Source organism: Polyodon spathula, chromosome 11, assembly GCF_017654505.1.
Source record: "Polyodon spathula isolate WHYD16114869_AA chromosome 11, ASM1765450v1, whole genome shotgun sequence".
NCBI classification, from domain to species: Eukaryota; Metazoa; Chordata; class Actinopteri; order Acipenseriformes; family Polyodontidae; genus Polyodon; species Polyodon spathula.
The window spans coordinates 13473353-13489141 of record NC_054544.1 but is presented as its reverse complement, the minus strand read 5'-3'; the positions used below and the strand labels follow the sequence as shown (position 1 = coordinate 13489141).

The following is a 15789-nucleotide window of genomic DNA, read 5'->3' as shown; positions in this document are numbered from 1 at the left end:
ATACTGTAAATTTACAGTATACTACCCAGGAACAAAAAAAAAATAACTTGTTACACAGTGTTATTGTACTCTCTGCTTACTATACTACCCAGGAACAAAAAAAAAATAACTTGTTACACAGTGTTATTGTACGCTCTGCTTGCAGGCGTCTCCAGAAGCACACTGTCCAAATTACAACATGTTCAGAACTCTGCAGCTTCTGCCAAGGCCACATGCAAGGGATCATCACTCCTGTTCTGGAGTCCCTGTATTGGTTGCCTGTCGGGTTTCGTGATGATTTTAAAATTGTACTTCTTACTTTTAAGGCTTTACATGGTTTGGTTCCACAGTATTTACCTGATCTCTTATCAGTCTACACCCCTTCAAGCAACCTTTGCTCAACTGATCTTGGATTGCTATGTGTTCTCTCTGTTCACCTATGTTCTAAGGGGCGACAGGTTTTTGTTATGGCCCTAAACTTTGGAACACCATTCCTAAAGAGATCAGGGATTCTGCCACTCTTAATGCTGTTAAATCTAGCTTAACGACTTATGTTTCTATAGAAGTCATTTTTTGACTTTTTATTCTGTTTTGTTTTTAAAGGCGCTATATAAAATAGTTTTTTTATTATAAATGAGCAGTTCTAGTTATAGCGTTAATCTTCTGTATTATCTGGTAGGTAGTAGGTCTGAAAACATTTTAAACAAACCATCAATTTGTACTTTTATGTTTGCATAATTCAGTACCAAGGGTGTAGTGGTAATATTTTAGTATTTTTAAAAATTATTTTTAAAAAAAGATAATAATAAAAAAAAAAAAAACAGGTAGCCAATGCATCTCTTCCACACACATGCAGATGAACTGCTGTTTTTAAAAATAAATTAATAAATAGAAGAGACAAAACTGTTGCGAGGTTATACTGGCAGCAAGTCACTTCGATGTATGACCTGCTTCCAGATTAACAAGTATCTCTTTAGTTAAAGGGTGAAAGTTGTATGCTTTTCACAAACTGAATGACTGACAGAACCACATTATGCTGTTGTATTTGTATTATTTTTCCAGTATTCAAATAACTCATGTCAAAAATATCAGAATGTTTAATTTTGCTTGCAAGTAACCTTCTGTTATCTGCTAAACCCCAGATATCTGTACCCTGCATGTTGTTTCAATTCTAAATGATTTTATTTAAAAAATAAAAAGTATTCTGCAGTGAATTCTTCTGTTATTTATATGCATTTTTTAAGAAAAAAATGAATACTTCTAATTTATTTTGAAATTAATAAGTGAAAAACAGTCAGAAAAATAATTGTAAAAGTTAATACATTAGAAGACTAGTATTTTCTGTGTTTACCAATGGTTCGTTGTTAAAGTACATTTTTTGGTATGTTCTGATCACAGGTACTGTAATTGTAAGCACAAATACAAATCTATAATGCATATAAATATAATTGACTGCATATTGGGGAAATGCACAAAGCACAATGCATATTGTGTTCTCATAAAACAGATTTTAAATGGTGAAATGTGTGATACTGAGTATCTGGGTTGTACATACAAATCAAATTGTTAATACAAAGAATTGCTAAAGCATCCACAAAAGATTTGCTAAAAATCAATTTCAGTAAATGGCATTCAAATAAAGGCCCTGATCTGATGCAAATACTTTAAATACTGAGGATTTAAAAAAACTAAGAACATAATTTAAATAAGAACATAATTTAACTATTCCTTCCTGCAACAAAGCTGGTTCTTGTTAGTTTTCTACCAGCCAAAGCGTCTTGTTCTGAAGCCCTTGCAAAGGCAGCTTCCAAACAAAATAAAACATCTGTAATGGTAGCAAGAAATAATTTAGTTGAGCAGTTTCTTTGAAAAATTGGTCTCTCTTAACATTTTACATAAACAATACTGCTGTATATCAGTATTTATTTGTATCTTTTTAAACTATGTTCTGTTAAAAGTGCTTTATCAATTTAGCTATAAGCTTTCAATTCTTTCTCTATGGCTTCAGCAAAAAGATTGACTACTAATGTAGAATCTCTCAAACTGCTCTGTGCAATCTCCTCCATTTCTGCAATTTTCTCTTTCTCCAATGTTCTCATCTTCTTCAGCATATTCTCACCTCTTTCCTAAAGAAACACAGAGATTACAGGAGGTCGGTTTTACCATTGTTGTAACTTTAAAATAAATGTATTTTAAAACATTATGCTTAAAAACTACAAGCTTATTCTGCCCCTGTTCAAAGCCAATATAACGTTTTTATAATACTGGGAATCAATAACATTAATTGAGTCTTTGTACAACAGTAAACTGTTCTGCTTTTTTTTCCCCTCTTCCTATTAATTGTTTCAACAAAACCCCATGCTTTTTATTTCTGCACACCCCAAGCCAGCATATGCTATGTAGTTACTTTAGTTGACTCTATAATTGCAGCTGCCACTTCGTGTTTCTTGTACAATTCATGCTTGCGATCTGGCTTTGACTGAAAGCGTGGCTTTTTCTTGACTGGATCTTCTGGTCCATAAGCAGGGGAGCATGTTTTCTTCAGCTGTTGAATGTTTGGCACAAAGATGAATGGTTTGAAAACAGACCTATAATGTCAAACGTACGATGTTAGCAAATGTTAAGGTCAATTTGACATGTTCATTTTGACATTTATTTATTATTATTATTATTAATACTACTAATAATAAAGGCATTTAACAGATGCTTTTATCCAAAGCGGCTTACAGAGACTAGGGGGGTTAACAGTGCATCACAACTGCTGCTGCAAAGTCACTTACAACATGACCTTGGTTTTTACGTCGCATCCAAAGGACGGAACACGACGAGGTTAACTAACTTGCTCAGGGTCACACACAGTGAGTCAGCTGAGCTGGGATTGTAACTGGAACCTCTTGGTAACTAGCCCCTTTTTTAACCACTGGATCTCCCAGGCCTTATTCTATGCTAAATGAAAGTATAAATTGCTGTGCATTAAACAGACATAGTTGTTTTTAGAGACTGAAGGAAAAGTCAAATGAATTGTCAGCAAGCCTCTAATTAAAGCTCATATTTAATGACAACATTTGACGTCACCTTGCAGGATCAGGTGTCCCTGTGAAGTAATGAACACACGGCAGCTGGGGATCCTTGGGTAGAACAGAGGCCATGCTTCCAGTTGTCAGAAATCCACCTTCCATATTTATGCCACTTTCTTTGTCTCTAAGAATGTCCATCATAGTTTCAACGGTTATGTTTCCTGTTAAAACAAACAATGCACAAATCTCAAGGAGCCTGGTTGATACTCATCATTTCTCCATAAAACTAAATAATATTCAATGTAACAAATGTAACTAATAGGGTGAAAGAGGGGGAAAAATGAAAGAGTACCGTTTATATTTGATCAAAACATTTTGTTCGAATGGTTCATATTCAACTGTACACAGCTATGTTACATGTTTCATTAAAGCATAACGTCATCATTTACAATGCATGCTTTGTGGTGTTTAGTAAGTGCATGACAAAATGTATTTTAGGAAAGGTTGGGTTAATTTCAAAACAGCCGTGACATGTTAAAATTGCGTGAAATGTGCTTAGATACCAAAAGCTCTTGGTATTCCAAATGTCTAGTGATGTTTGAATGTGCCAAGTAGGTCATAAGTTTAAAAAAAACAACCAAAAAAAAAAACAACCAAAAAGCAGAAGACAGCAGCAGCATGTTGACTCCCACTCAACTAAGCAATTAAAACTTTAAAAAAGCATGTTTCATCTAAATATTTTTATTACCGTTACTTGTCTCTAAAAGTTTGCGACCTCTACAGTATCTGCTGCCAGATGCATCGATTCTTGCTGTATTCAAGTATGAATAGATAACAGCAAAGTTGAATTCTCTCTTACAATCCCACCAGCCTTTGCTTTTAGCATAGTCCCGCATAGCTGGGTGTTCTCGGTCGATTTTAGTTGTTATGGAGTACTGGTTTGAAATGTTGCGAAATCCATCTAAAAAAAACAAAACAAAAGTAAAATGCATTACAGAAATTTGTTTTAAAACTAGGTGTCATGAGATGTGATGCAAGGGTTGACTCAAACAGAAGAACTGGCAGTTGTTTTTTATACACTGAAATGAAAAAGTGGATTTAACAGTTATTTGTTTTGTCTTATTCTCATGCATGGTCAGTAAGAGTTCCTTTTTGAATGATAACAATTTTACAGTTCCTCAGCTCTACAAAATTAATTCAGGACTGAAAGGGTTAGAAATTCACTGAGCACATTGACAGTGTGGTAAGACAGCCCAGTTCTCTTGATCACTCTTTTTAGCCTTTTTGTGACCTTCTGTTACCTGCCTTCTATTTTTTCTGCTGCCCAGTACTTCCCAGATGTTTCTAGAATCCAGGCCTCTTTCCGGTCAGCAATTAAAAAGCTGTTGTGGTAAGTAAAGATGCATTCGTCTTCCATGCAGTTTCCTCCTTGTCCATGTCTTTCAAGAAGCTCTGTGATGACTTCTAGTGCCTTCTCGGCAGTGTCAGCTCTTTCAAGACCAAGTCTACAAATTGAGAAAGGATTTTAAATAAAAAACACTTCACATTTAACATGAGAGTGAGACCGTGCAAAGTGCTTTTGACATCTCATAGTTAAGCACCTGATTAATATATCCACTGTTTCATACTTTTACCCAGGGGTGAAATTCTGCCGGTACTCGGTACGGGGTCTTATTTTAATGCCGGTACCTCGTACCGGGACTTCTCATCTGCTTTTCATCCAACACTCTTGCATTCCGTTCATTCACACTAACGCAGCGTTTCTCAGATGCGCTTTCATTCAGCACAGTTCATGCTGCTTGCATTCTGATTCCTAATACTGCTTCTCTGTCTCTTCGCTACTATTGACCATCGGTATAATCACTGCATGATGATTGGTCAAGCTTTCTTTCTGATTAAATTTCATTTTGGCATGCGTCACAAATGTCTGCCCATTTCGCTTTGTGTCAGTGCTCCTTGGTTGATCAACGAGAGAAGACTTTAGCAGCGAGATGTGAAAACAGCGGCATGGAGTAATTACTAAGTTCGGAGAAACTATCTGAATATTCGAACGACCATTGCTGCACATGAATCTGAAGACAAAAATTAACGTTAGTGTCAGCCATGGATTACATAGTTGATAAATATTTTATAATGATCACAACGTGCTTTGTCTTGCACCGATTTATGAAATGGAAAGTGATGTGTGGGACAGTAGGGATTAACATAAAAAACAGGATCAACAAAGTAAAGTGCTGCTTCAAATTTGGCAAGCGAGTTAGAATCGGGATACAGATGCAAGTATGCTTTTACGCTTTCCAAACACTGGCCCAACTTACAAGGTTAATGATAAGTACAGTGATCAAAGTTTTGTTTTGTTGTGAGCCTAGTATTTTCTGTTATGAGGACTGTAAATGTACAATGCCCCCTTTCTACAGTTTATTTAAATTAAATCTGAGTTTGCACTTGCATGTAAAGGCATACATAAACCACTGTAATAAGATTACTTTATATTAATGTGTAATTTGTCACTTTGTTATTGTGAAGAAACCACAATGCCAGGGATTAAAAAAAACAAACAAACCTGATGTCTACTGTTTCTGCCTAAAAATATACTAATCTTTTTCTAGAATAGATCATGGTATAATTAATCTACACAGAAACACAACAGAGAAGTACACAGAATATATTGTCGGATAAGTAATCCGTAAAAAATAACAGGGATATGTGTTCTAATCCAAGGCTATCACTGTAGCATGGCCAGGCCCTGTGGTGAGCACCTGGAGTCTGGAAAATGAGTTTTTCAGAGAATACAATGGACATTGAAACGGACAGGTCACATTGTTAAGAGTAGTGCCTAGTACATAAAAATAGAGGGTATTCCGGCCCATATTGCGCACATTGTTTAATTAAGACTTTTTTGTATCATTTGTTCATAGCACAGATGTTTTCTTTATACACATTTTGTATAACACCCCTCTTTTTTTAGGATATCTTGAAAAAAAAATGTCCTCTCTACAGCAGTTATTGCATAGCGTAATACTTGTTAAAATTTAAGATTTAACTTAAGTGTTACATTACCGTACATGACTGAGTGATACATGCAGAAGGGTACAACGGTTTCAGTATTTTCAGCTTCTTTGTTTATGATGAATTGGTTATATTTTATCAGTTATTTGTTAAGGCTTATTTTGTACTCATAAAATGTATTGTGTACCGGCTGCGCATGAGTACCTGCACTATTTTGTTGAGAATTTCACTCGTTTTACCAACCTGACAAGATCCATGCCAAGCAGCGCCTCGGAGTCAGTGGCCTCTTCCCTTCCCCACACAGCTTCATTGCCTATGCAGACTCCGTGCTCGTTGGCCCCCATTTCTGCACCCCAGAGCCAGGCAGGTCGACTCAGTACAACAGCATGAGTGCGTGACACCTGCTCTATCTCTATATAGGTGCACTAAAATGATGCAAATAGAACAACGAAAAAAAAAATTGAAATATATACTTGCTCATCGAATATAGAGTAGCGTGTCTTTATATAATGAAAGGTTTATCTAAAACAAAAAGTACGTCAAAGGGTACCTCAATCTTGGCTCCTGGTTCATGGCTTGCAGAAGGAAAGTAAACTACCTCTTGAACTTCATCACATGGCCTGTCTGAATTCTTTCCAAAAATAATCCGTTCTCCAACTGTTGCAGGAGGAAGAGCCACAAAGGTGTCACAAGAGCGAGGTGGGAGGTGTGCATCTGCCATTCTTCATTTAAACAGAGGAGAACAGAGCTTTAAGATATACTCAGGTCATTTTATCGAGGGGTTGCGTGATTTTCAGCAATACACGTAGAAAATGCATATGGACTGAGTGGTTAATTTGATCAGCCTATACATTGGACAACACTTGCAATCATCCTTGTAACAACCACGTTTCTTTTATCCTGAGAATACCTCTAAAACTTCAAAACTACCAAATCAGATCCAGGTGGATTCTCTGGTACTGTTAAACTGTGGTTTATCTGGGCGGGTTGGTTTGATCAATCAACTACTGATCTCCTAAGTATGTCAAGGCAAAGCTTGAATCACACTAAACAAGTCGCAGTTGTATATATATATATATATATATATATATATATATATATATATATATATATATATATATATATATATATATATACACACCGCTCCACAATTAATATCACAAAGAAAAGATGGGACACGGACTAGTTGATGAGAGAAGCTTTGCTATGCTAATCGCCAGTCTGCATATGTAAATAAGACCTGATACCAGTACTTTACAAATGCAAGCCCATCGATCACAGTTCCCTCTCACTAAAGCGCATCCCCCTTTATTCGCATTTAAATGTCTGCATAACAACATCTGCTTTATAATGTCACCTGTACAGCTTGGACACTTCGTGAAAAACTTTTTCTAGTAGTTTTGGACTCGTCCACCCTACGTCACAAAACAACTGGGTCACAGACGCGGAGCCACTCCGGGACAACTCGGAGGGGTTAAAGTTCGAACGTAGAAAAACAAAAGATACAAAACGGACATTTTCGTCTATTAATGATATTTGTCTAGTAATGGCAAAACGACGTGTAAACATTATAAAATGGTTTATTATGTTTCAAAAATAACGTTTTGTTCTGTTTTACCCGGAAGCAAAAGCTTTCATACGTAGACCAATGTTTTTAGGTATCGATTGGTAGATGTGGTTGCTTGTTTAAGGATTTTGTGGATTTCATTTTCAGCAATTGTTTGTCATCTGAGTTTGCAATCATGGGGAAGTCATTTGTTAATTTTATGTGTTTACCGAACAAATGAGTATATCTACTTTATCATTGACTATGTAGACGTTATATTTTATATTAAAATTAATTCAAACGTGTATTTCGCAGAGATGCGTGTTTGTTCCTTATTGTGTCAACACAAGAGTGCCTAAATTGTAGCTTTCATTTTTTTTTTTTACTTTACCAAAATGTGCGTTAAATGATGTAATATAAATATAACTCTTATATCGAAACATGCAGGCCTGCACATAGTGTGAGGATCAGTGTTTACATCACACACTGTATATGGTATAGCCTGTTTGTTTGTTTCAACGGGAGCAATGTTTGTTATGACAACTGGACATCCAAATGAACCCATAGGAAAATATCTCGTCACTCAGCTTCTAATAATGAGTACATAATACCAAATAAAGAACTGTTTTCCTGAACAATAGTGTCTGGTTCCGATAGAAATAGTCTCCCGTGCCATCAGTAAACATATTTAGTATTTGAGCGCATAGACTCGTCGATAAGACAATAGAATTATGTGAGGGCACTTAGTCAAATATTTACAATGACTGCACCTTGATTTGTGAATTTGATATTCAAATGATTCCCTGATCTAAATATATACCGACAATTTGAAGACAGCGGTTTTACCTATCCCATGCCCTTATGTTCTGTTTGTTGAATGACAGCACCACCTGCTGTTTATATTTTGCATTGCATCGCAGTCTATAAATTTGGCTAACAATTGATACATTGAATTGCACATGAAAAACCTTAAATCCTCCGCTGAAATCCAGGGCCGTGTTGGGTTGATCATGTCATTTTAGAAACTGGAATTTTCATGGCAGTACCTGTAGATTTCCAACAAAGTTTTGTCCTGTAAACAAATAAAAAACAATACATGGTACCGTAGATAGGTTTTGTTGTATTTTAATTTGAGGCCCTTTTTCAGCCCTGTTCTGGCTTTTAGATTCCTCCTACTGCTTCCCATGGCTTGAACCACTAGCGCTAAAATTATTATTGTAAAGAGATATTTATTTTGCAGGTATTGATCGCAGAGCAAAAATTAACATCTGACAAGAAGAAACATGAAGATTTAATGCAACAGTACCTTTAAGAGCAGGACACGTACAATAACAGGTGTGTGAAGCCGGCAGTCGTAATTCTACTAAACTACTAACTCTATAGGAGACCTTGTTTCACAGTACCATCTCACTGGTGTATTATATAGAGGTACAATGTGCAGAACTTTGGAAAAATAGTGTATTGTTATAAAAATGTGGATGGTTTTATTTATTTTAGTAAAACTAAGGGTTTGCACTAGAAAGATTACATTTGTTTCGATTATACCGTGCTTGTTATTTCACTGTATGACTTGAGATATAGGCTATTAAGGCTAGTGAATTATGCCCTGTTCACACTAGAATTTTTATACCGGTATCGTTGCGGTACTATACCGAAACAGTACCGAAACATCTGCCCACACTGGAGTTCTTATCGGTGTCGTACCTTTATCATAGCTACCAGAAATGCCAAAGTACAGCATGTAACCAAATAATCTGCACAAAATTAGTGATGATGACTATGAGGTAAAGCGTATAGCAGATCAGTGCCGCTTTAAAAAGCAACCCCCCCCCCCCCAAAAAAAAACAACAAAACAAACCAAAAAAAACATGCATTGCCTAAGCCGTGTTGAAAGCCTGCTGTCTTTGCAACCTCATGCTTTTAAAGACGGCCAATTGTTTTCGCCTTTTTTTTCGTCATCTTTTCACGTTCTGTCCATCTCTTAATTATGATTGAACACCAAAACAAAATAATGTACATGGACAGCACGGCAAAACATGCTGTATTACATAACAGCACATCCATTTTTAACAGATGTGACAGCGGTCGTCATGGAAACGAGTTCAGAACCCAAACACTGGCGATTTAAACATACATGAATGTGAACAGGTATATCACAACTGTATCGGTACTGTACCGGTATTGAAATGTGAGTTAGGACAGACAATGGTTTCGTACCGGTATATTCTATACCGAAACAAACTGTACTGGTATCGTACCGATGCAAGTGTAAACAGGGCTTTAGAGAAGTGTCCTGCCACAATATAGAATGGTATACTATTCACTTTCGACATGGCCTGTAAATGATCGAATTGTGACATTACAAAGGAGTATTGTATAATAATGGTAGTGATATTATTATTATTATTATTATTATTATTATTATTATTATTATTATTATTATTATTATTATTATTATTATTATTATGTTGTATACCACAGTCATATATATATTGAATATGTGTGTGTGTGTGTATATATATACACACACACATCATATATATATATATATATATATATATATATATATATATATATATATATATACTCAAGCTTTGCCTTGACATACTTAGGAGATCAGTAGTTGATTGATCAAACCAACCCGCCCAGATACTTAGGAGATCAGCAGTTGATTGATCAACCAACCCGCCCAGATAAACCACAGTTAACGGGTCTAACAGTACCAAGGTCTATATATGTGTATGTTAGTATATATATATATATATATATAGATATATATATATATATATTATATATAAGATATATATATATATATATATCACGTCAATAATAACTAGATCAGTTACACCAAACAACGTTTTGCTTGCAGAACGAAGGGGAGTCGGATTGTAAATTGAATGGCAAAAAGTAACTCCAAGAGAAAATAAGTTGTTTTCCAAGTTGTCTGCATCTTTTAATCAACTTTACAGAAAAAGCAAATTGTCTGCATGTTAATCAACTTTACAGAAAAGCATGAATTAAATCAATTAATAATAATAATAATAATAATAATAATAATAATAATAATAATAATAATAATAAATATACACACAAATGTATTGTGTATCATAATTGCTTTTAGGCAGTAGTGTGTGTGTGTGTGTGTGTGTGTTCCCTATTATGACTGTTTTTCTGATACTGTAGCCACTGTCTATATACATGTAGTTAATTATTAATTTAATTCAGTAAATAAAGAATACTTCTGGTAATGCTTCATTCATTGCTGAATATTTAAAATCATTTTATTCCAAGTGTTAACATATTTTTTATCTCCCCATACATGTAGATATGCAAAGGATGACATGAACATCTGAGATCAACCATTTGGTATTCAGGTAAAATGAAAGGGCCCTTGTGTTGTTCAGAACATGTTTTGTAGTAGCATTTCAAACAGACCAAACAAAACAATCGCTGTACAGGTAGTTGAGATGTATCAGTGCAGCCTTAAAGAAATATTTTATTATTTTTAATTTTTGTTATATAATTAATTCCAGGTATCTTTTTATACTTTTAGTTTCAGCTAGGGTTCAGCTTTTACAAAATATCCTGATAAATACATCCCTAGTTTTGTATTTGTATTTTCCAGTAGGCTATGCTCTCACAGTAGGGCCATCCCCGATAAAGTGAATATCCTATGTTGATGATCTTGTAAATATTGAATCCTGTGTATTTTGTAGGTGCGGAATGTGCGGTGTATTAAATCTCACACATGATGACATGTGAACACAGACAGAGAGTGTCCGCTGTTTGGTTTATCAGGAATCAATGCCAGCTCAGTGGCAGATGATGATGCAGGTATGATACCGAACATACGTAGGAGATTAAGTATAATATCTGCTGCGTTTAGATTGTTGGTCATTTTAACAAACCAGTTCTGTAAGGCGTCTAGTTGGTTTTTCAGTAAACCTAATGAAATGTAGTGGCCCACAAGATTCAGTACTTGGCCCAATGCCAAGTCATTTTAGAATATTACAATCAAACCTGTCATCATACAAGAGGATGATACAGCATCAGAAACATAAATTCAAAAAATGGAATTGCTTAAAAACAGATATCATCCACTTTCAATTATGTTTCCTTCCTTCTGTAATCACACCAAATATCAGAACAACTGTTTACTAATACTATATGGGTGTGTAAAACAAAAAAGTATGCACAGTACTGCATTGTACACATAGTACTACAACAACGTACTATCAATATCCTTAAAAACAGTAAACAAGCTTGGTATACAGTACTTACATTTAATGCCGAAGCATCATTTTAAAAGAAGGAATTGTCCAAAGTTGTTTGTTTTTTACGATTTGCCACCTTCAGCTATAAATCACTCTCAATTTCTGGCATACCCTGTGGAAAGTGTTCACTATATGCAACTGTTCTTGAAGTGAAGGTTCTTCAGGTTCGCTTTCTGATACAGTATTCTCTTCTGGTTCTTTCACCTGTTGGTGCTTGTCAGTTCTGACTGTCTCCAAAAGTTGTGCATCAGTGAGCTCACCTGCCGTCTCCTCCTGTCTGTCAAACTCTACTATGGGGTCAAAGCCTCTGCTGTCAGATTGTCTGGAATGACAAACACATCGATATCCACCTGCTCAGAGTTACCTGTGGCAGACACAAACCGCCCCTTTCTAAAGCAGTTGTAAACAGTCTGTGAGAGAACAGCAGCCCAAGCCCGTCTGAAGGACTGAACTTATTCCCTGCTCTGCTGCCAGCTGAGTTGCTTTCTTTTTCGGGTTCAGTCCAGGGAGGCGAGCACCTTGCATAAGTTTTTGACGACACCAGCGCCACAAAGCATCACCAACTATGGCCACCTTGCTATCCTTTTGGCCCTTATGGCTTTGGTTTGTGTTGTCATACTCCCTCAAAATGTTGTCACTGTTTTTCAAAATGCGGGATACAGCAGATTTTGAGACTTTTCTGCTACCCACAGTTGTTTAGCACCAGGTTCACATAGTGCCTCCAGAATCCGAAATTTATCAGCCATAGAAAGGTCTACACATTTTGAAGCCATGATGACACGTGACAGTCAGACTCAATAAATGTACAGCTTTGTTATGAAAACTGATATATAAATAGATGCATGCACGCAGTGTATTTGTGTGTGTGTCTGTCTATATATATATAAATCAAAATTACAATCCTCCTATTTTATTAAATTTAAAACAGAAATGTTATACAAAGGTGAATTATAGATTTTTTATATTGACGTTTGAATTTGAAGTTAATAGTGGCGTTCATATTTTTTTTTTGTTTGTAAAAGTTCTTCTTCATATTTTGCTTGTAAAGTTCCCCTGCACGCTATTTCCCCTTGTGTTGCTAGTTTTGCAATGAGGAACTACATCAGTAGTAACCTGTTTATTCAGACAATAGCCTGCTTCTGCACTGTTGGTAGTGGGAAGGTATGTAAGAACTCTTCCTGTGCTGCAACAAGAAATGCAATTATTGTGTATTCTGAGCCTTCTAACTGCCTCCTTGAAGAATAATATCTTATGATTTGCTCAGCAGAAGATTATTGAGTTGATTTAGTCACACTTTTTGTTAACAAAGACACAACTGAATTCCTACTGTGGAATCAGTGGAAATGTAGACAGAAGTCAATGATACATTCAGACTGTGATTTTTCTTAACAGGTCCGTCAGTGCACCCCTCAGAGTTAATGGTGGAGATGAGAAACAGTGGGTTTGCACTGAAACAAAGTGTACTGGGGAGAAATGTGACTCTTTGTGATCCATCACAGGTAATAATCTGTTTTAACACAAGACTCAACATTATCTGTGACAGATCCTAAATTTAAGTTTGATTGCTTTGAAATGGCCAATTATCCTAACCACAATGCTGCCTGCCGTCCAACTTTATTCAAGTGGGCATAGTTAACGAGTCTGCAAAGCAGTCTTAGATTTGCAGCTATTCTATTCCCTTCCCCATGTATATTTATTTTTACTGCAAATAAATCACTTTTGTCACCCAGCAGATATTTTGTAACTATTCAAAATGTGATGCATCTATTGGGGTGCAGTGGTTTGAATTGGTTGTTAGTTTGTTGTGTAACATGTTTTGTTTTTGAAGGAGTATGTTGCAAGTGAAGATGAGGATGATCCTGAAGTTGAATTTTTAAAATCGTTTACAACCAAGCAAAAAGAAAAGCTGCTCAAGTCTGCCTTTTATGAACTATAGAAACTCAGCTGCTTAACAGCTTGTTGGATTTCTTTTGTATCTGTTTGCTTTGAAAAGTGTCCTTTGTTTCAGAGAGATCAAGAGGTGTATTCAGGGGCAAATGCTTCCCGTCTTTGACTGCACTTGTAATGATGACGACAAATGCTTGTTGCAGTGAAAAGGACCCATTGTCTTAATCTGATCTATCATGCTATCTTATTTAAAATGAAAAAAGAAGGCAATGCTGACTCACAACACAAACAGTAAGCACCCATTGTGGCCCCTTTAACCAGGTATAACAAAGTGGTGTTTGTATTGTGGACACAAGCCTTTGATTTGTGAAGTGTCAGCTGGGTGAGGGTGCACAAAGTGGCAAGATTGTATCCCTCGAAATAGATATTCTTTAGCGTTTCCTGAATTTCTCAAGTGTTATCTTAAAACTACAAAGCATTGGTAAACATTGTGTGCATTGTCAGGAATCGGAAGTAATTGATGATGAAATGTAGGTGATTAGGCAGAACCTTTGTAGAAGGTCTCATAGATGCTGTGAATCTTGACAGCCTACTTGGTTAAAAGATATGTGGAGCTGACTTTTTGTCTTCTACTTATATTTTCATGCTTTAAAATAAGACTGTGTCCTTATTAAATGTATCTTGCTATGGAAAGTGTCTAATATAATTGTGAAAATTGTTATGTGTTTTTTAAAAATCCATTTGTTTCATCTATTATTTTGGTAGAAAGGAGAATTGTGGTTTGAGCAGGTTTTTTTTTTTTTTTAAACACTTTTGTATTGTTTTAATAAGGAAACTTGATCGTCTTGAAAAGAAAGGGAAGAAAAAGAGGAAACAGAAAAAGAACAGCAAACGCAAGAAGCAGAAGGACAGCAGCAAGTCTTCCTCCTCCAGTGATGGCTCAACCAGCGACAGTGAATCAGAGAGACACCACAAAGACAAGAAGCACAAGAAAAAAACATCTACCAATGGACGGAAAAAGAGAAGACATCGACTGGTAGACAAGAAAGGTTCAAACAGAACAAGAAACAAAAGCCCAAGAAATGAGAGAAGTAGGTCAGAAAGCAGAAGCCCCAGTAAAGACAGAAAGGAAAGCAAACAGAGAAGCAGAAACGGCAGAGATTTCAAAAGAGAGGAGCAGGAGTATAGGCAGGGAAGAGGGGGTGAGAAGCCAAGATAAAGTTGGTAGGATGACTGAAAGGAGAGACAGGCATGGCAGGGCCACAGGAAATGGAGGCCAAAGTAGAAGTCAGAGTAGAGGGGGGTACAGAAAGAAGGGATAAAGACCGAAGTTGCAGCAGAGAGCAGCACACTAGAAGAGATAGAAGTATAAGTCACAGCCGAGAGAGGAAAAACAGAAAGGAGCCCACAAATTTGTGAATACCACTGCAAAAATAAGCAATGGATTTTGAGTCAAGGGATAAAGACTTGATAGAAGCAGGAAGGTTTATGATTTTTTTTTTCCCTCAGTACGTTGTGTTACATTTACTAGTGTAAAGGTTGAAACTTTATGTATACATTACTGGATTTTTAATCATTCTGTTTTGTACAGCTATATTCTGTACCCTTTCAGTTTGTAAAAAGTAAAACATTTTAATATTTTATTATGCGTAAAAGTCTGTCCGTAAACAATAGGGATCAAAACTATTGGGACACATCAAATCAGAGCTTGCAGTATCCCACATTATTTTATTCCTCTACCTTGAACAGTGCATGTATTTGACAGGAGTGTGCTGGGCTCTAAGATTGTGCTGTTCCTTCTCAGCTATACGTGGGTCTGTGGTGCTTGATTTGCAATGGATGTTTAACCTCAATGACACTTCTTATGCATTCATTCTTTCTTATTCATTCATTCATTTACTGTATGATGAAGCGTGTAAGTTTAACAGATTTATCCTTTGCAATATCCTAACGAAGACGGGGCCTGGAATGAAACTACAACTAAGAGGCCACCTGGTCAAAGCTTGATTACTAGGTTGGACAAAAAGCCTCATACCAATGCAAAAAATACTTTATTTAGAGTTGATGTAAGTTGTTT

At 36.1% G+C, this 15789-nt stretch overlaps 1 protein-coding gene and 1 long non-coding RNA gene across 2 annotated transcripts; one reads left to right on the top strand and one right to left on the bottom strand.

Annotated features, from left to right (window-relative positions):
- Positions 1–55: 55 nt before the first annotated feature.
- On the bottom strand, positions 56–7462 carry LOC121323335 (secernin-3-like). The gene is made up of 8 exons (XM_041264341.1): positions 7363–7462; positions 6556–6727; positions 6249–6430; positions 4302–4501; positions 3745–3957; positions 3055–3217; positions 2387–2567; positions 56–2105 (listed from the first exon to the last, which is right to left on the bottom strand). Exons 2-8 carry the CDS (start codon positions 6724–6726, stop codon positions 1950–1952), a joined length of 1266 nt encoding a protein of 421 aa, XP_041120275.1. The 5' UTR covers position 6727; positions 7363–7462; the 3' UTR covers positions 56–1949.
- Positions 7463–7557: 95 nt separating this feature from the next.
- On the top strand, positions 7558–14001 carry LOC121323337. The gene is made up of 5 exons (XR_005951135.1): positions 7558–8886; positions 10877–10925; positions 11268–11385; positions 13218–13324; positions 13834–14001. It is a non-coding gene; the product is annotated as an uncharacterized LOC121323337 (long non-coding RNA).
- Positions 14002–15789: the final 1788 nt, after the last annotated feature.